At 37.5% G+C, this 21,869-nt stretch overlaps 1 protein-coding gene across 1 annotated transcript in view; it reads right to left on the minus strand.

The window, feature by feature from the left end:
* Nucleotides 1–21,869, minus strand: part of LOC150100631 (fibrillin-1-like) — a 1,594,375-nt gene that overhangs the window by 463,438 nt on the left and 1,109,068 nt on the right. The window contains exon 46 of the mRNA XM_090401848.1: nucleotides 13,722–13,847. Within this exon, the coding sequence (XP_090257974.1) occupies nucleotides 13,722–13,847 (126 nt within the window). The remainder of the gene's footprint in view (nucleotides 1–13,721; nucleotides 13,848–21,869) is intronic.

A 21,869-nucleotide genomic window follows, 5' to 3' on the forward strand; every position in this document is an offset into this window, starting at 1 on the left:
CAAGGCTTTTGATAATACCTTTTTTTCTTTGCAAAAAATTATGATATGAAGATGCATCGATATATCTACCTGTAAAGGATGGCATCCTGTAAACAGAAAACTCAATATTACCAACAGAGTTAAGATGTATTAAAGTATCAAAAAAGGGAAGACTGTTGTTAGAATCAAGTTTAATAGGGAACTTGATGCGAGTATATAAGGAGATAATTTTATCCAGAAAATGAAAAAAAAAAAAACTTCCAATATGAAGTAATTTTGTTTCAGAGTGACACCAGGTTGTAAAGAAGTCAAAACTAATGTTGATATAATAGGTGGCTTTTTCCAATAAAGTTTCATAAAATTCTTGAAAGATATTTTGCCAAATAATAAGTAGGAGGTCCTATATAATCAGCTATTGGATGTAATGCATCACCAGATTTGTGTACATTTTTTAGGAAGGCCATAAATACAAGTACATGGCGGGGGGGGGGGGGGGGGGGAAGAACATGATGAATCTGCAAATTTTCAATATTGTTAGCATCTAAGGAATACGTTTGATCTAATAATTTATTCAATTTGTTCAGCTGGCTTTGCGTAGGATCTCTGTCAATTATACTATAAGCAGATCTATCCCACAACATAACATTAAGTTTGCAATTATAGTCAGTGGTATCCATCACAACCATTTCATTTCTTTGTCAGACTGTTATCACAATGTTATTATTATGGCATAAAGATCGGAGAACTTGTAATTTAGGTAAAAAAATATTCAGAGGAGGAGATTTAGCTTTATACAAATAATGTCTAATCTCAAACCTTAGCTTGGCAGCATCACCTGTTTGTAATTCCCTAATGCCTTTTTGTATATATAGACTTTAATTTTCTGTTTACAGGAAGCCATTCTTTACAGACTGATATATCCATGCATCTTCACATCATCGTCCTTCACAAAAAAAATAGATAATATCAAAAGTCTTGTACACTTGACATGCACAATTTATTCTTCTGAGTCCTTCTATTAGAATAATTAAATAAAATAAAAGTTACTCTATTACTTAATGGATACAGTGAGACCATGATACAAAAATTATTTGATAATTATCATCCCCCTTTCAGATTGTAATCTGATGTTAAAAGGATCAGCATACCCTACCTGAAAGGAACACTGGACCCTTCACAGATATAATTTGTCCATATAAATTATATCTGTGAAGGGTCCACCTTCAGATTATCTCAAAAGTTATCTTTCTTTCTGCTTATCGAAGATGCATTATCACATCTCTCCTTGCCTGGTGTTTATCGACTATCCTTGTCTTGTCATCTTTGCTACTTGGGACAGACTGGCCATTCTGCTATTATAAGAATTCAAGAACATCAAGATTATATAAGATTTTTAGAATCTGAAGATCTGGGTCTTGCTTCTCATGTCATCAACACCAGACATAGAGTTCACTGGAAACATACCAAGATGCTACACTACAGTAGGTTCAAATTTAACTGTTTATTTTTTTAATCATCTCCATGCCACTATCCTAATCTTAATCAGACAGACTGTATGCTTATCTCCAAGTTTTGAAAAGTAACTGCTGTTAATTGTTTATAATTTCCTAAAATTAAACAAGAGGTCAAAAGCACACAAAAAAAAAATGCAAGAATAAAGGGAGAAAGAGCATAAGCAGATCATTTTTTACAGTGATTCTATGATAGGGGGGGATACTTCATGAAAGTGCCTACAAAATCTTGTTTCCCTGGTGCAAAAATTAATGATATTAGTAATGCTGTCAGAATGCAGAAAGGTAAAGTCAAAGAATTACCTGTTTTGGCCAAAGCCAATGATCTGAGATGTGAGAAGTATTGAATGTGAAAGAGTTTTTGGAAGAACCAAAAAAGAAGTGTGAGAGGGCAAAGTTTGTAAGTCTGCTGCCATGCTATGAAAGAGGTGAAGAATGTGATAATAGTTAATGAATCAATATGCAGGTTGTACAGAAGGAATGATTTAGAGTTTGTGGACTAGTAGCCTGAGTTTGATGAACATAAAGATTTATATAATGCTGATGGACTGCATTTAAATATGTTCAGAATTAGGTGTCTAGAGAAAGATTTGTTCACTGAGATGGAAGCACAAAGTCAAGAAAACTAAAGAAATTAGGATCGATACAGATAAGTGTGTGTGCGTGTGCATGCATGTGTGTGTGTGTGTGTGTGTTGTGGAGGCACCAACGAGGCAAACGATTGCAAGAATCATACCAAGATGGTACACTACAGCAGGTTCAATTTTGATTTGAATTGTGTGAAGGGCACTAACTATGTTAGTGCCCTTATATTAATCAGGCAGACTGTATGCCTATCTTAAACTTTTGGGAAGTGATTGCTGTTAATTGTTCATAATTTTTAAAATGAATGAATTAATTATACATCTATAACCACATATCTGAATTCTAATAGTGTTTTCTCCTACTATGAAGTTGCAATTAAGATGTGACATTATATGCATGCTATATGTCACGTTCTTGTATTTAGAATTTGAATGTTATTATTAGTTCTTCTGCCTTCTCCCTAAATGAAATCCATGACACAGTGAGCAAAATATACAGGAGTAATAAATTCAATTTAGTTTTCTCTTGCATGTGTGAAGCCATTATTTAAAACATCATACTGTATCCGATCCACATGACTCTATTAAACGTCTAGTAACCCAGATTATCTAATCCTGACCCCACTCATTGTATTAATGAGTTATATATTTCAAAACTTTCTTAAATGGGATTATCTTAAAAAAAAAGTCTAGGATTAAAGCAATATAACATATAAAATGATAATGAAAACAAAAGTAAATAAGAAGAATTTTCACTAAATTATTTCAGGAAATTACAACGTACTAGGATATACATTAAAATAAATTTTAATATATTTCTATATTTCGGCAACGTCACGCTGCCATTTTCAAGAACTTAGGTACAAGATATGTGCACGCAGGCACAGCAAAAACAATAAATGAGTAAGAAGAATGAAGCTAATATTTCTCCTAAAGTCCTGATGGTGCCCTCTAGTGGGCGATGTTGGTATTCTTGGGAGATTGGGCTGAAGGTCTTCTGATGTAGGTTTCCCAAATTTGAGGAAGTCTCATGCAGCCAAATTTGTTGAGGTTAGGCTTGTTTTTAGGGCTGAAGCTGATTCTATGAAAAGCCTTTCATATCTATATTTGCTACGGTGTATTATCCTGGCTTTTTTCCATATTCTATAGCAGGTATCCAGAGCATGGTCAGCAAGACCAGAGTGGCTGTATTGGTGAAACCAGATGTAGTCCTTATGTTCTGAAATTCTGATATTTGCTGTCCTGCCTGTTTGGCCGAAGTAGGACAGCTTACAGCTGCAATAGCTGAAGTAGGCTATTGCAGCCTACTTCGACAGCTTACAGCTGCCGAAGTAGGACAGCTTACAGCTGTCCTACTTCGGCCAAACAGGCAGGACAGCAAATATCAGAATTTCAGAACATAAGGACTACATCCGGTTTCACCAATACAGCCACTCTGGTCTTGCTGACCATGCTCTGGATACCTGCCATAGAATACGGTGGAAAAAAGCCAGGGTAATACACCGTAGCAAATACAGATATGAAAGGCTTTTCATAGAATCAGCTTCGGCCCTAAAAAACGAGCCTAACCTCAACAAATTTGGCTGCATGAGACTTCCTCAAATTTGGGAAACCTACATCAGAAGACCTTCAGCCCAATCGCCCAAGAATACCAACATCGCCCGCTAGAGGGCACCATCTGGAGGACTTTAGGAGAAATATTAGCTTCATTCTTCTTACTCATTTATTGTTTTTGCTGTGCCTGCGTGCACATATCTTGTACCTAAGTTCTTGAAAATGGCAGCGTGACGTTGCCGAAATATAGAAATATATTAAAATTTATTTTAATGTATATCCTAGTACGTTGTAATTTCCTGAAATAATTTAGTGAAAATGCATAACCAACGTCTAAGCCTATCCACGAGAAATAAATAAGAAGAAATAAATTATTATTATTATTATATAATCAATTATTATAACTATTAATGCAGGGTGTGTCCAGGCTAGAGGTATTCAAAAATACACACACATATATCAATATCTATAAGGTTAATTAAAATAACTTTTTGTTATTATATAGAGTAATTCACTAAGTTTTTATGAAGGTTAGTAAAATTCAATGTGGGCACCTTTTGTGGCTAAGCAGATGTCAAAATGGTACTTGAGCTTTAGTCAAGTCTTTTCCATCATCTGGGACATTATTAGAGCAACTGCTGCAATGATGCACTGTTTCAAATTGTCTAAATCCGAAACTTTTCTCTGGTACATGCAGTCTTTAATAAAGTCCCATGCAGAAAAGTCCAATAGAATCATATCCAGAGAACTAGGCAGCCAGGCGGTCTGACTGTCTGAAACAATAGCCGTTCTTATGCTATTTTTGTGCATGAGCACTAGTGACCTTGACAGTGTGACAAAACAAATCTTGGAGAGATTTCCTATCAGCTGATCTTTAATTTGAGAAAATAATAAGTAGTTCTCGCATTATAAGCTGTTTTTTTGAATACCTCTAGCCAGGACACCCAGTATAATGTATAATATCATAATTATGATAATTATATTATCATAATATAATTATCTATTATTATATTATGATAATATAATATATTATTATTATTATTATCATCATCTTCAGACCTCCATGTATTCAAAGACTTATCATGAGAAATTGTTCTGTCACACAAACACACACAGCTCATCATATGATGGCTAAAATACTTTCACATTTTCTGAAGTCACCACACTCTCAGCCAATGTATTCCAATCACAACTCTCATATGGAGAGAGTGGTGATACATTCAATTACCATTTTCCATACAAAAACCTTGTTTTCTCACTCCCTTACTGACATCCTCCCTACACAGCTGCTGGGTATGATGTGTTCTTCTCACTCATGTCACACAATTCTGTGAAAAACATTTTCAACATTAATCTGATAACAACCCAAATTATCAACTTTATTTATTTTTTATTTATTTATTTCATATGGTGATTCAACGGCTGTGAGCCCCTTTTATGGGGAGGTACGGCCCACCTCAATCCCCCCTATTTTTATCCAGGCTCGGGACCGGAATAGCTGACAATTCAGACCTATGGCTGGAGGGATCGTCTTAAGTTTTCCTGACTGTATCTGTGTGTGTAATAAACAGGCAAAACAAGACCAGTTTGCCTGTTTATTAGCAACTTATATCTCTTTCATATACTTCCCTCCTACTCCACATATTACTATTATTACTATTATTACGGGCAACTCCAGGGAGTCATTAGACTCATCGAGGGAGGCCCCAAATCATATTCATCACAACTATTTGACATTCATACAGTATCTATCATACCTCACCTTAAACTCATTCACTGTCACAGCATCCACCACAGACTCAGGGAGCGCATTCCACTCATTCACTACTCTAAAAGTAAAGAACCCAGCTCTAACACCTTTGCTAACCACACTTTTGCCCAGTTTCCATGGATGTCCCCTAGTCCTCCCACAACCAGCCCTGTTCTCAAAAATATCTTCTGAATTAATTTTATAGAAACCCTTCAGTAATTTGAATGTCTCAATCATATCTCCCCTCCTCCGCCTATCAACCAATTTTTGCAACCCACAAATCCTCAACCTGTTCTCATACGGTTCATTCCACAGACCTGCTATCATCTTGGTCACTCGCCTCTGGATCCTCTCCACCTCCTCCCCATCAAAAAGAAACCTAGGTGACCAAATCTGAGCACAGTAGTCTAGATGGGGTCTTATCAAGGCTCGATACAGAGGAACAATAACCTGCTTGTCTCTGCTTGTCAACGTATTCTTCAGCAACCAAGTGATTTGATGAGCTGTTTTGGTCACTTTTGCAATGAGTCCCCTAAATTTCAATTCCTTATCTACCAACACTCCTAAATCTCGTGCCTCATCAATTTCCTGGAGCACGGTTCCACCAATGCAGTAAACTGCCACCAATCTTTTCACCCCAAAATGCATAACCTTACATTTTGCCACATTAAACTGACATCCATTCTCCTTAGCCCAGACCTCCAATCTATCCAAATCATCCTGCAAAATTTTGACGTCATCTGCATTCACTATTGCCCTACCCAACTTCGCATCATCCACAAACAAATGAACTGTTCCTCTCAGATCATTTCCTATATCATTTATGAACAAATTAAACAGCAGTGGTCCAAGAACAGATCCTTGTGGCACACCACTAGTCACAGGCCGTCTTGTGGACTCTACTCTCGAGTAAACCACTCTCTGATATCTCTCCGTCAACCACCCTCCTATCCATCTCACCAACCCTATGTCCATTCCCATATGCTGCAATTTGCTGATTAGAATTCCATGTGGAATCATGTCAAAGGCCTTGGCAAGGTCCAGTAGAATCACCGTAAACCCATTACCCTTATCCAGTTCAGCCGTCACTGTGTTATAATACGTGAGCAAGTTACTGAGGCATGACCTACCCTTCACAAAACCATGCTGTTCCCGATACAGTATCCCATTTTCTTCTATCCAATCTTGTATTTTCCTCTTGACTATTTTCTCTAAGACCTTGACAATGATTCCTGATATGCTAATCGGTCGGTAATTTACAACAGCAGTCTTGGAACCACCTTTATGCAGTGGAACTATTTTCCCCTCTTTCCACCCGCTCGGGACTAACCCAGACCCGAGACTCAAATTAAACAAAATGGTCAAGGGTACTGACAATTCTTTAGCTGCTTCTCGTACAACACGAGCTGGTATACCATCCAATCCCACAGATATATTGACATTGAGGTTATGCAATAGACTACTCACCTCCACTTCATTAACCACAATTCCTGTATAATCTACTGGTTTATTCGTTTCTGCAATGTCACCACCTGGATGATATACTTTTGCAAAGTGCTCACTCAGTAACTCAACTATCTCAACTGATTCAGTTACCTCCCTACCATCGGCATTCTTTATAATCAATCTGCCATGTACATTTTTCCTTTTACTTGCTACATATCTAAAAAACTGTTTAGGATTCTCTTTAGCCTGCATGGCCAATGTTCTTTCGTAATCCTTTTTTGCTTTTCTTACCACACTCGTCACCCTTCTGGCCTGCGCTTTATACCGTTCATGTGCCTGCCGGTCACCCTTCTCCTTAAATTCCCTCCATAGTTGTTTCTTTTTTTGCAACTCAAGCTTAATGGTGTTATTCATCCATTGAACACCCTTGATTTATTATTCGGACTCTAGGTATACAGTCAGCCATTGCTTCATGCAAGCACTTCTTAACTACCTCCCATGCACTATCAACTTCTAGTCCTTGCAGTCGTACATGCCATGGCACTGAACCAATCAAACTCCTAAGCTTGTCATACTTTCCAGCCCGATAATTCCACATGTACCCTGTCTTAATTGAAAATTCTACACCTTTAGCCACCTCCCAAGTTAAGACCCTATGATCACTCTCACCGATTGGTGGCAATGTGGTCATATTTGTTACAGCCAAATCCTCAGATGTAATTACTAGGTCAAGCACTCTCTGACCCCTAGTATTTTCCATTACATGCTGTCGCAGATGGTTATCCCTTAATAACCGCATAAAATCCAGTTCCTTCCTCCCGTGTGTCCTCTCCTCACTCCAATCAATGCGACCATAGTTGAAATCTCCCATAATAATCACCCTCCTTCCACCCATTTCTTCTATTTGCTTGTGCATACTGTTACCACCATCTTTTCCATCACCTGGTCTATAGCAGCACCCAATTGTATATTTAGTTCTGCTAGCCACAATCTCACACCAAATGGCCTCAAATGTGCTCTTTTCTCTATCCTGCAATTCAACTTCTATTCTCCTTGGCTGGAGCTCATCAGCTATCATCAACAATACTCCTCCCCCCATTTTATTCTCTCTGTCATTCCTGAACACACTATACCCATCACATTCAATCCCACTAGTTATATCATCTACAGTCAGCCATGTTTCACTAATACCTATAACCTGTGGTCTGGAAGTGCCAACCATGGCCAAAAACTCTTCCTTCTTGTTCCTAATACTCCTAGTATTAGTGTACACGAATTTAAGACCCCCATTAGCCCCAACCCTACCTTGATGCCTTATATTAACTATCCCACTCAGATTTGTTGTCCTTATTTGCTCTGGCATATTATATTCATTCTTACATTCAACTGCCTCCATAAGGACTGTATCTCTACTCCCCCTAACAAATCTAGTTTCCCTGAATTTGCACATCCACTACATTCAGCAACACTTTCTCAAGTCTTCTTACACCGTAACCATTCAAATGCAAGCCATCCATCTTATATAGATCCTTTCGCCATCAAACTCACTCCACACGTCCACAAATTCCACACCACTCGTCATACATAACCCACGCATAAAGTCATTTGCAATTATAGCCCTCTTTTTAAACATTTCACTGTCATACCGTGGCAAAAGACTAATCATTCTAACTCTCTCACTCTTTTCTTTTGCTACCTCAAACAATTCATTCAGGTCTTCTATCATTTCCATTTTATCTCCTTTCAAATCATTCGTACCTGCCACAACAATCATTTCTTTCACCCTTTCCTTTTGCTCTCTAATAGACGCAGTTACGTCCTTTATGGTCGCACCAGGGTTTTACGATTTTGTCAAATCCTCTACTAACACACCTCGTACTAACAAGTCTCCATACAGCACTCTATCCTTCATTTTGTTCATGTTCACATTCATACGTCTATTTTTCCTGTCATACCTTTTATTATTGGTTGGTTCATTCAGTCCACTTTTGTTTATGCACTCTAGCTGCTGTTTTGCTCTTTCTATCGCACTATTCAACAACGCGATCTCACTCAATGCATCTATCTCATCTTTTTCACATATCAAGTAGACCGCAATTTATATTTTCTCGACATTCCAGAGACCAGAAACCATATTAGTATATAACCTTGGGATCTTTTCTAATATCTCTTCATCCTTTTTAAAATTAGATCACCAAATCGGTGCACAGTAATCTATATGTGGCCTAATCAGTGCCTTAAACAACATAACTAGCATCTCATTACTTCAATAAGTCAGTGTTCTCCAAATCATTTCCAGAATTTATTGTGCAGTCCTCACAGCAGAGTGCCCTTTAAATTTTAGGTTGGTTAAGTCGTTGATCTATGGTTATTGGCGCAAGGACAGCAAAGTTCATATTGATCCATGTGAATGCTTTCAGCAGTACAAAAGATTATAATCAATCATAAAGAGAAAATTAATAAATAAGATATGCACAAAAAATTAAGTTAAGCAATGCAATACCTACATATAAATAAAATTTATAAGAAAATGTGTTTGTATACATTAATTCTTGATAAAAAGTTAAAAACACCATGCAATTTATCTGAATTTGATAACATCTGCCTGAGTTATACTCAGTCAGATGCCTTGGACAGATAAATAAAAATATCATTCCTTTATCAAATGAAGTGCTAGTACCCCACCAGAAAATGAAAAATGGTAAGAAGCATGTTTCTAGTGTATTAATGAGTCTGTTTCTAGAAGCATGTTTCTAGTGTGAATGAGCTTAAGAGAAAGTATGACAGCTGGCATGGATGATGTATAGCCTCCCTGGAGGTCTAACAATAATATCACCAGAACATACTTTTGTAGCTGTTTTGGGATATCCTGCCAGTCTTTCTAAACTTTTTGAATAAAGGAGGGAAACATTTTCCCTATTGATTTCTTACATATTGCATGGATGATCAGAAACACTGGTATCATGTATCTTTTGTTTTTTTACTTCTGTTATCAAAAGAACCAGAGCCCCCTACCCACTATGGAGCCATATATGGTTACCCACTGCCCAGCAAGCTATGACCTCTCTGGGGGTGGAACTCCAGGGCTACCCATGAAATATCAGGGCCACAGCAACCTTTACTCCTGAATCCAGATCATGGGATGAGAGACTTGCTGTGACACCGTTGACCCTGTGGGCAAGCCCAAGAGCCAACTGATCCTGGTTGGGAAATTCCAAGTCTGCCCATCTTGTCAAAGTAGACACCAAAGTAGTGCAACACTACCAGGATCCTCATTTCCAGATGTCGACAGGTTGCAGAGCACAGTAAACACACTAGCAGAGCATTTGGATCCTAGTGATGGTGGTCTGGAAGAAAGGATAACAAAAAAGACTCAGGAAAAGTAGATCGAAGAATACGGGAAGAAAAGCAAAGAAAAACAGAAAGAATGAAAAGGGCCAGTACCATCACAAACAAATGCCCCCCCCCCCCCTGGGAAGGGGTTAAACTTTAAGTCCCTATCCAACATCATCCTGAGATCTCTTATTTCCTCCATCTTCTCATATATTCTCACAAACTGTATACTCTGAATCCCACCTTTGTTTTCCAAATTTTAAACTTTACACTTTTCAACATTAAACTGGAAACTCCACATTCATGCCTATTCACTCAGTCTATTGAAGTCCTCTTGTAAAGCTACAACATCTGCTCTACTCCTCATAGCTCTTGCAAACTTTACATCACCTACAATCAACTAAATATCCCCATTCAAACCTTTCCCAATATCATTAACATACAAATTAAACAGCAACAACCTTAAAACAGATACTTGAGGCACACCATCACCACTAGTGACTTTTCTCTTCTGGGATATTGTTCCTCTGTACACAACTCACTGATACTTATTAGATAGCCAATCTCCAATACAATACACTAATCTTTTTTTTTAAGTTTAGCTATCAACTTGTCATATAGCAAGCTATCAAAAGCCTTTGCAAAATCAAAATATATCATATGCATCATCTTCCTTTTCCATTGCAGCTGTCACCTTATTGTAATAAGTTAGCAGATTACTAAAACATGATCTTCCTTCAGCAAATCCATGCTGCCCATAAAAAAAAAGTGGCACTGTTGTCAACCCAATTCTTGATCTAGGTCCCACTAACCTCTCCAGCACTTTAAACACAACAGCTTACACACAGATTGGCCTATAATTTGAAGGTTTAAGTCTTACAACTTCCCTTACGAAGCAGAACAATATCACTTTCATTTCACTCCTTTGTAACTTAACTCAATGTAAGACTCATATTATTATTATTATTATTATTATTATCTCGGGCAACTCCAAGGAGTCGACAGACTCATCGAGGGAGGGCCTAACATCATGTCAAGAGCAACTATTCGACATTCACACAGTATCTATCATACCTCGCCTTGAACTCATTCACGGTCATAGCACCCACAACAGACTCTGGCAGCTTGTTCCACTCATTCACCACTCTCCAAGTAAAAAACCTAGTTCTAACACCCCTGATAACCACACTCTTGCCCAGCTTCCATGTATGGCCCCTAGTCCTCCCACCACCACCACCAATCCTATTCTCAAAAATATCTTCTGGATTAATCCTATAGAAACCCTTCAGTAATTTGAATGTCTCAATCATATCACCCCTTTTCCGCATATATTATTATAATGATATTATAATAGAGACACCGTTATTATAATGGTGTCTCTATTGAGTCAGAAGACTCATCATGGGAGAGTGTCAACTTGATTTAAGTTTACTCAAATGCCCGTATACTTCTTTCTCACTCACAGTCAGTCTCTTCTTCTCTCTTTTCACTGAACTCAAACTCTGCAAGATGTGACATTTCACAATGATAAAATATGAAATATGAAAAACGATGAATTTCAGTTTACCATGAACTCATGCTATTTCATTTGGCAAGGAAAATTCTCCAAACAGATAAAAGGGACAGCCAGGGGTTCTCCACTCTCTCTCCCGCTCTCTCTCTCTCTACCCCTGGCCAACTTCTTTATGGAGACCTTTGAAGAAAAAAGCCTTAAATTAGACTCCACTTAAACCTACTGTTTGGCTATGCTATGTAGATGATGTATTCACTATTTGGCCATGCTATGTAGATGATGTGTTCACTATTTGGCCACATGGCTTGGATACCCTCCACAACTTCTTAACACACTTAATCAACACCCCAGGATCCAGTTATCCTTGGGAAAAGGAAAACAATAACAATCTCCCTTTCCTAGACACTCTGATTACATGCCAGCTTGATGGATCCCTGGCTTTCTCTGTTTACAGAAAACACATACAGGTAGATACATTCACCAGCAATCATACCACCACCCTCTCCCAGCAATATGTGATTATAAAAACCATATATAACAGGGCAAAATTAATCAGTTCAGATAACAATGCCCTAACTACTGAACTTAACCATATTCTTAACACCTTTGTAGCCAATGGCTACAACCCCTAAAAAATCCAAAAAATATTAAAACCACTTAACCACAACCCCCCCCACTCCATAACAGAGATTACTCTAAATGTATCACCATTCCTTATATCCACGGTACTTCTGAAAAGCTAACAAAAATCCTAAAAAAATAAGATCTGACAACTTGTTACAAACCATATAAAAAATTGGCATCTCTTATCTGCTCCACAAAAGACCAGCCACTTCCCCTAGACCTACATGGAGTATACTAGCTCCCTTGTAGTTGCTGTCCTACTACAGCCAAACAGGCAGGACAGCCAATATCAGGATATCTGAACATAAGGACTACATCCAGTTCCACCAATACAGCCACTCAGGACTTGCTGACCATGCTTCGGACACCCACCACAAAATACACTGGAAGAAAGCCACTTTACTACACCGCAACAAGTTAAATATGAGAGATTATTCCTGGAATCAGCCTCAGCTCTAAAAAACTCCCCAAACCTCAAGAAATTTGGAAGCATGAGACTGCCCCAAATATGGGAAGCTTGCATTCTAAAAGCATCAACCCAACAGCCAATACAACCCAATTTAACCCACTAGGGGACACCTTTAGGACCGACTTCAGTTGTTTTCTTCAGCCATATTTGTTTAGTGTTAGTGCCTGCATGCACATATTATTATTTTTATGTTTGCTGAAGAGTAATGTAACATTACTGAAATATAGGAAGTATTAATTAAAGTTTTTAAATTAATATTTTAGTATAAGGTGTCTTTCCCTAAAATCTGACAGTTACAGGTTGCTTATTATAAGAATGTGCAAAAAATTAGCAATGGCAAATCAGCTCTGGTAACGAGGTACTAAGGAAGTGGAAGGAGGGGGCTTCAAGACTGCAGTAGCAATAGATGAATCAGTATACTGGGAATGGTGGTAATGGTATTAAAAAGTTAGCCAAAGATGGGTGGATAAGAATATGATGGGAAGCATCGTTACGCATAGCAATTTACTTACTTTTTTATAAATAGAGTGGTGGTTGAATTGGAAAACTGGAATGGCTACTTGATAATATTGCTAGACTGCAGAGACATCCAGGTGTCTTTGCAAAAAAAATGTTCCATACCACATGCTACTCTGTTTATGTGTGGTGGTGGTGGTGTAGGAACCCACACCACACATAAACTAGAGAAAACAGGAGTTGATGTGAATTTGATGATATGGATATGAGTGGTTAAAGAGATATCTCAAAGAATATATAGAGAAGCAGAATCCATGAGAAAGCAAGTAACTGGCACTGTGCTGCAGGCATCTGTGCTAGGACCACTGCTCTATGATTTTTACATAAATGATACAGGAAATGAATCAAAGAGAAATATTCAGATGTTTGGTGATAATACAAAATTGAGTAGTGTATTAGTTAAGTGTATAACACCATTCAAATTAAAAAAACTATAACTTACCTACACAACTTCTACCATCAGTACTAAGGGTGTAACCCTCCTGGCATTGACAAATGAAGCTGCCAATAGTGTTTCTGCAGCGTCCATTGAGACATATCCCATATCGAGTTCTACATTCATCAATATCTGAAAGGGTATAATTGCAAATCATAATTATTACATTATTATCATTTATTAATATTTATTAGAAGATCACTATGAAGTCAAAAGACATTGTTACCACTTCTGTCAACATAGATTTTAATTTAGTTCATTGTTTCCATGTTCTCAATCTTCTCTCCAGCAATGCATCATTCACCTGCCAATTTCCAAGTGAAAAGTCTGCTTTTAATTCCTTTCTCTCACCACATATCCATTTCTTATACAATTTCAGAGAATGGATTTTTTTCTTTATATGTCTATCTATGCAATAAAAAAAATCATCAAGGAAATAATCTATTAGCAGCTCCATAGCGCAAATGGAAGAACAGCAGAACATTGCATCCTTTGATTGGAAATAAACCTGAGTTTGATTTTCGTCATGATGACAGAAATCTTTATCTGAGATTTTTCAATGGAAGGTGAGTTAGTCAATCTCATATGGAGGTAGAAAGGTTTTTCCTCTCAGAAACTCAGTTTTTCATCCCACGTATAGGCACATCAGCCATGAGAAGACATGCAATTTGCAGACAAAAAATACTGGTGTTGACGGTGATAGCATTGATAGTAGCAAGTATTTGGAGAATTAAATAGTAGGGGAGACACTGAGATATGTGTAGTGGAGTAGAGTAGTATGCTCTCCCACAATGAATCCTTGGAGGTGTCATGTGATTTTTTAAAAAATTTTTTTTATAAATAATATTTTTATTCATTGCTAGAATATTTATACATATATGTACAATAGTTATCTTGAGTATAATTTTACAAAATTTTTCTACATTGGAGTTCAGTTAATAATTTTAATAACATTCTTTGCCTCTGTATTATGCATTTACAACATATGTTCTAATATTAACAGTGATGATTATGCAGAATTTTTTTTTTTTTAGTGAATAACTAGTATAATAATAATAATAATTCGGGAGGCATTTCTGATTTCTTCCTCAAAGCTTTGCAGAGCTTATCTGAGGAAGATAATAGATGGCGGTGGTTTCATGGTTATGTTTCTATACTGGTCCCAAGCCAGGTGTTGATTTTACTGTTTGTTGGTATGTGCTTGGAAGGCTTTAACTGCTATTACACAGTTTAACTTTTTTTTTTTTTTTTTGCAAGTAGGGTTGGATTTGGACATGGTGTGTTTGTGTGTCCTTGTAATGGTGTTTATTGAGAGGGGTTTGTCATAGGTTTTGCGTGTGTGTGTGTGTGTGTGTGTGTGTGAGAGAGAGAGAGATAGAGAGAGAGAGAGAGAGACAGGAATTTCTCTAATTTTCATTCTCGCTATAATATTTATATAGCACCTGTTTCAGCTCTCTGTATGTCCTAAGGTTTCTGTCGTCGAACGGCAGTTTGTTTATCATGTCAGGTATGTAGAAGTTTTGGGTGGCTTTGCCGTAGTGATTGTTGTACATATGTTATGTAGTTTGTTGACTGTAGTATTGTTATCTGGTATGTTGTTCTGGTTACTCTATAGGTTGGGCTGTAGTAATGTTTTAACATGACTGTGTAGTGGTTTTACCATTTTATCTTGCAACCATTGTAACCTGTTAAGTCTGTAGTCTGCGCAGAATGCATATAATGTGATTGCGTGTCTTAAAATGTTTTCACATAGTGCTTTATAGATTAGTATTTTTAGGCATTGGGGCTATGTCTTAATCGGTATAGTTTACTTGCTATTATCCTAATCTTGGTGTGTAGATAGTTTATATGGCTATTCCAACTTTGATCAGCATCGAAGTGAAGTCCGAGATCTATGGGCAGGGTTTGGGGGTTTTTGAACATCATTAGCTTTGTTTCCCAGGGTTTATATATATATATACCGTTTTCGGTTAACCAGTTAGTGATTTGATTGATGTCGTGTTGCATATTTGTGTAAACGATATTTGCGTTGTTGTGAATGGATACTATGGCTGTGTTGTCTGCATACTGGAAGATTTTACTTTTTAATGGACGATGGCTTATATCGTGTATGTATATGTTAAATAGAATGGGAGATACGACAGTTCCTTGCAGTACTCTACAGGTTACCAGTAATAACTCTTTGCTGTACGCTGATCCTATGCATGTGATATGCGTCCTGTTTTTCATATATGCTTTAAACCACTGGAGTAGATGACCTCCGATTCCGATATACATTACTTTCGTTAACAAGGTTTTGTGTGTGTTAGTGTGTCAAATGCTTTTGTTATGTCAATGAATACAACTAATGTTATTCTGTTTTTATCCAATGCAGCATTTATTAGGTCTGTGAAATCTTCCAGGAGTGTTGCTGTTCCTTTATTTTTTTGAAAGCCATATTGTGTTTTGGGTATGATTTGAAATTTTTCAACGTATGTAGAGAGTTTGCAATGTACAATGTGCTCCATGATTTGGTTGATTACAGACAATGTGGTGATGGATCTGTAATTACTTATGTTTCTTTTTCCATGTTTGTGTATGGATGTGATTAATGCAGTCTTTAGTGTTTCAGGTATGTGTCCCGTTTTGAAGATTTTATTTAACAGTTTTTATATAACTGGACATAGGTTGGGTGAGTGTTTCTTGATGTCTTTTGGTCTGATTCCGTCTATCCCCACTCCTTTGTTAGGGTTAATTTGTTGAATTGCCAGCGATAGTTCATCTTTTGTTACTGTGGGGGAACCACATCGGCTGGGTTGCTCATGGACCTAGTGGAGAATGTTCGTTTGTGTGAGGAAAGATCAGGAAGTGAAAGATCAGGAAGATCAGCTTTTATTTTATTAAAGATCAGCTAAGAAAGTTTGAAATGTACCAATAACCTCTTTAGTTCCACATGGGCTAAGCAGCATCAATGTCTGCTCATAATCAGTTACTGAAATACTCCCATATAGATATGACATGAGCATCATTCATTAAGTATCTCCCCATTTTTATATCATCAGATCAGTAGTAAACATCTGAATATTCTCTTTAAGAATTTAAACTTATTTCAACAAATAAGTTTAAACTTGCAGCTCAGGAAAAAAAAAAAAGGACTCACTTCTTGCTATACTTTTCTGGTACAATACTCACTTAAAAATCTGGCTGAAAAAAAGAAAAAAAAAAGCTCAACTCTTAAGAATTTATGTACCAAGAATTTCTGTAACTGGTAGTTTTTCTTCTTCCAAGAGCAGTTCAGTACCTGCAATATATCCTATGAGGTCTTCTTCTTCTCATCATGGATTTTAGGCCAAGTGGCCTGTCTCAGTCTCACACCATTGCTTCCTTGGTATTCCAATTCTTCTTTTTCCATTTATTTTATATCCATAATATATTGTTGTCAGTCTGCTATTGTCCAGTCAATTTAGATGTTCTAACCATTTTTGTTTATATTTACTTATATTGTAGTCTAGCAGTATAATATAGTAGTACTTATATAGGTATAATTTTAAATATTAGTCGGAAACAAGTATCAAGACATGACAATAGATATTGGGGTATCATTATAGTGGAGCAATTGGTTTTGAGCATGCTGATTTTATTTTTGGATGCATATTCAGTGAAATCTTCATTACTATTATTATTATTAGTAGTAGTAGTAAAGTTAGATCTCCAGAGAGTCAATAGACTCATCACAGAAGAATACAACTGTCACACAAACTATGACTGTAGAACTGTGCATTTACATTAAGTCACCATTTTAGCATTCAAAACACTCTCAGGCAAAGAATTCCTCACAAACTATTCACAATGCAAAGAAGTACTCCTCTCTGCATTGCTCATAGTCTCCTTATATACCTGCCTGGTTGGCTGAGTGGTTAGTGTATCTGCTGTCCAGTCAAAAGACTGCAGGTTTGATTCCTGCCATGGGCATGGATGTTTGTGATTGTCTGTGAAAATAGTAGTGGGCAGTAGATGGCATTGATGTAGATGATGATGGTAGTTGCAGTTCACTGTAGTTGGTAGAGACAGAGAGGTGTAGAGTAAGTGCCCTCCCTCGATGAGTCTTTGAACTCCTTGGAGGTGTCACATAATAATAATAATACTTCCAGGAATGGCCTCTTCTTCTACCTCAGTCTCCATCCATTCTATTAAATATCTCCAGCATGTTAATCTAATAACAACACATAACCAACTTATAAGTTTCAGTCATACACAAGTCTTGTCCTCTAGTTCAAACAGACTGCAATGTGCCAACTTTATAAACATAAATAGCCTGAATGATAATTCCAGCTGGTTAAGCAAGATAGCATAACTAAATGGATTGTATGACAGGAGGAAGATGGATATGAGGTTGAAGATGTGGTTGCAGAGCACAAGGTGATGAAATGCATAAAGGTGATGATGAGAAGGTAGGAATGGAAATTAGAGTCAGGATCAGGGAAACAGGAGGGGTTAGACCGAAGAGAGAGAGATGTGGTATAGAAGCTAAAATAGAGAATATTGGTGCTAGCAGAATGGTGTTTCTGCAGACACAGGGATTGTTATGTTTGTACACAAATGTAAGGACGAGAGAGCTGAGTTTGTTGCACTGATTGCGTCAGTATGCCCAAAGATAATTGGAATAAGTGAAACTTGGTTGTCAGAGGAGGATGTGATGTCGGGAATACAAATGGAAGCATATATAATTTTCCAGAAGGATAGAAATGTGAAAAGAGGAGGAGAAGTGTTGATAATGACTGCAGAGGAATTCTGTTCACAAAGTGTGGAAGTTGATAGTGCATGCACAGATTTTGAATCCATGTGGGTTAAGTTGAAATTAACAGGCTAGTATATAGGCCAGCCTGGTTGGCCGAGTGGTGAGGGTATCTGCTCTCCAGCCAAAAGACTGCGGGGTTCGAATCCCGCCATGGGCATGGATGTTTGACTTTGTCTGTTGAAATACTAGTGGTAGTGGTAGATGGCGTTGATGTAGTTGTGGTTAGTTGTAGTTGGTGAAGAGTTGTAGAGTAGTTCCCTCCCTTGATGAGTCTTTCGACTCCCTGGAAATGTTACGTAATAATAATAATATCTGATAAGATGCTGTTATAGGCCAGGGAATATGGAGAATACCGATTGTGAAATGCTTAGGCAAATTGGTTGAACATGTAAAAAGAAAAAAAAGGTGATCCTGATGGAGACTTTAATTACAGAAATACAGAAAGGAAGGAGGTGTTGGTGCATGGAAACAAGGAGAGCAAGTTTGTTGAGTTTATGAGAGATAAATATGTTAAGCAGCATGTGACTGAAGCAACTAGGGACTTTAATGTTTTGGATTTGGTGATAACTTTACAAGATGTCACCAGCTGGTGGCAGTGTTGACACTGGTGAGAATGATCATGAAGTACTTGTTTGGGAAGTGGTGAAACAAGAAAGGGCTACTGCCAAAAATTGATATATGTGTGTGGAAGTATAAAGTGGGTGATTATAGGAAGCTCTGTAGTCAGTTAGCATCAGTACATTGGGTAGGTGAGTTGAGCATGAGTTGAGTGGGGTTGGTTTTAATATTAATAAGTGTAAGCTGTTGCATTTTGGAGTGCAGAAATCTAAGGCTGCATACTATACTGACAGTGCCATACTACAGGAATTGGATGAGATTCGAGATTTGAGAATGATGGTTGATAGTAGACTGAAGTTTAGAGGGCACATTGCAAGTGTTGCAAATGCTGCACATTATAGTTCAACTTCAATTTCTCCTATGGGAAGAGGTTGAAGAAATGTGGATTGCAGAGTTTGGTGGTTAGAAGGAAGATAACATAGAGAGATATTTAAATTAGTGAGAAGATTTTATCAGATTAATCCAGATGGGATTATAAACAGAGTAGAAGGTGAGAGGGGGGAAACCAGAGGCCATCCTTGGAAGTTATGTAAGAATGTGGTGAAGAGGGTTGTGAAGAGTAGATTTTTTACACAGAGAACTGTCAGTGAATGGAATGTATTACCAGAATGTGTGGTTAATGAAAGGAATGTTAAGTATTTTAATATTTGTAATGATAAATATGTTGTCAGTTGAATAAACTTCCCACGATGACTCTGCTAACTCCATGGAGGGTGTAATTGGTCTTTGGAATGTAGAGTACAAGGACAGATTGAGAGAATATAAGATGCAAAGCTCTTGAATAGAAGGAAGGAAGGGGGGGGGTATGATAGAGATGTATAAGCTAGTCAGAGGTTGTTATCAGGTTGACATCAAAGTGATTTTTCGTAGAATGGGAGAGGGGTTAGAACAAGAGGCCATCACTGGAAACTGTATAAGGTGGGTGTGAGGAGAGGAGTGAGAAGCAGGTTCTTTACATGGAAAGTGGCTGGTAAGTGGAATGCATTGCCTGAGTGTGTGTTGTGAATGTAGACACAATGAATCACTTTAAAGCATGGTTGGATGAGCATTGTGTGCAATAGTGTGTACCTCCCATGATGAGTCTCTGACTACATGGAGGTCGCATGATAATAATAATAACCTTTCTGTCAAATGTTCCTATGAGTAAGTAAAAGAAAGAATGAATTTGATCTTGAATAACTCTGCTGAATGCAGATGGTATGCAGATGACTGATGCAGAAGTGATTGTTCAACTAATGATAAACCATTTCTAAAGCTATCAACAGTGATATATGCAACACCGACATCACTGCTACCTCTTCACTGTATGAGGAAACTCATGGGTACGAAGAGGAAGTACTAGAGCTGTTGCACAAGCTGAACAAGAATTCTGCAGTAAGAATTGATGGGATATCACACAGATGATAAAAGAATGTCCAGCTGAACTGGCTACTCCTTTCATCAAGCTATATAGTTTGAATTTCAAAACAGGGAAGATACACAGGAGTGGAGAGAATGTATGGTAATCTCATTGCACAAGGTAGTGCAAAGACCATTGTATCCAACTTAATTAACCAATCAGTATCTCAGGAGTGGTGATGATTTTTAAAAAGTTGGTTAGGGTTTGCATTCAGAAATGGGTTGACAGAGAATCTCTACTTTGCAATGATCAGCATGGGTTTATTAAGGGAAGGTCATGTTTTAGCAACTTGCTCACATTCTATAATAATGTTACCACTGAGATAGACAATGGGACTGGATACACCATGATACTTTTGGATTTTGCTAAGGCTTTTGAAGAATACAGCATGGAAAACTGTTGCATAAACTGGAGAATCTGCGATTAGATTATGTACTATTAGCATGGATAAGAGGATGACTTCTTGACAGATGTCAAAAAGTCGTATATGGGGGGTTGCAAATCTGCAAGATTCAAGGTAACCAGTGGTGTGACTCAAGGATCAATCCTTTGAACATTGTTATTCAATCTATACATTAATGACATTGAGAAGGATTTGACATGCGACTTACAGCTATTTGTTGGTGATGCAAAGACAGGTAGAGTAATCAAGAGTGCTGCTGACATGCAGTACTTTCAGAATAATTTGAATAGGGTGGAATTGTGGACATGTGAAAATGGCTATCCGTTGGTCGTATCAGGCTAGGGATCTTGGATTTTAGTAGACAGGAAGTTGGCATTCAATAGTCATATAACAAAAATTGTAAATAAAATTCAGAGATTAATTGCAATGCTGAAACAAACCTTGACATGTAAATATAAGGAAGTCATTTTGTCTCATTATAAGGGCTTGATAAGACCTCATTTGGACTCTTGCAAACAGGTTTGGTCTCCTGATTTCCATGGTGATTCTGATACAGTGCAAAGGAGAGTGTCAAAAATGATATCAGGAAAGAGGAATACTAATTATGAAGACAGATGGAGAATTTGTAGGCTGCAGCACTAGCAAACAGGAGAAAGAGAGGTGATATGACTGAGAAGTACAAATTTATGAAAAGGTCATACAAGATTTCAGTTGATGGAATTTTTTATTTTATGGAGGGTGGGGAAAGACTGTGAGGATATCCTTGGAAGTTGAGAATGAATGTCATCGCTGTTGGATGTTGTTTGTGTGAAAGTAGCACGAATGAATTAAAAAAAAAAGGTATGACAGCTGGCGTGAAGAGTATGGCTTCCCTCGATGAGTTGCTGATTCTCTGCAAGTCTCTCTTAATAATAATAATAATAATAATAATTATTATTATTCTGATTCAGGCCTCCA

This window comes from Typopeltis vanoorti, chromosome 12 (assembly GCF_054136105.1).
Source record: "Typopeltis vanoorti isolate ZY-2024b chromosome 12, IOZ_Tvanoo_1.0, whole genome shotgun sequence".
Lineage (NCBI taxonomy): Eukaryota > Metazoa > Arthropoda > Arachnida > Uropygi > Thelyphonidae > Typopeltis > Typopeltis vanoorti.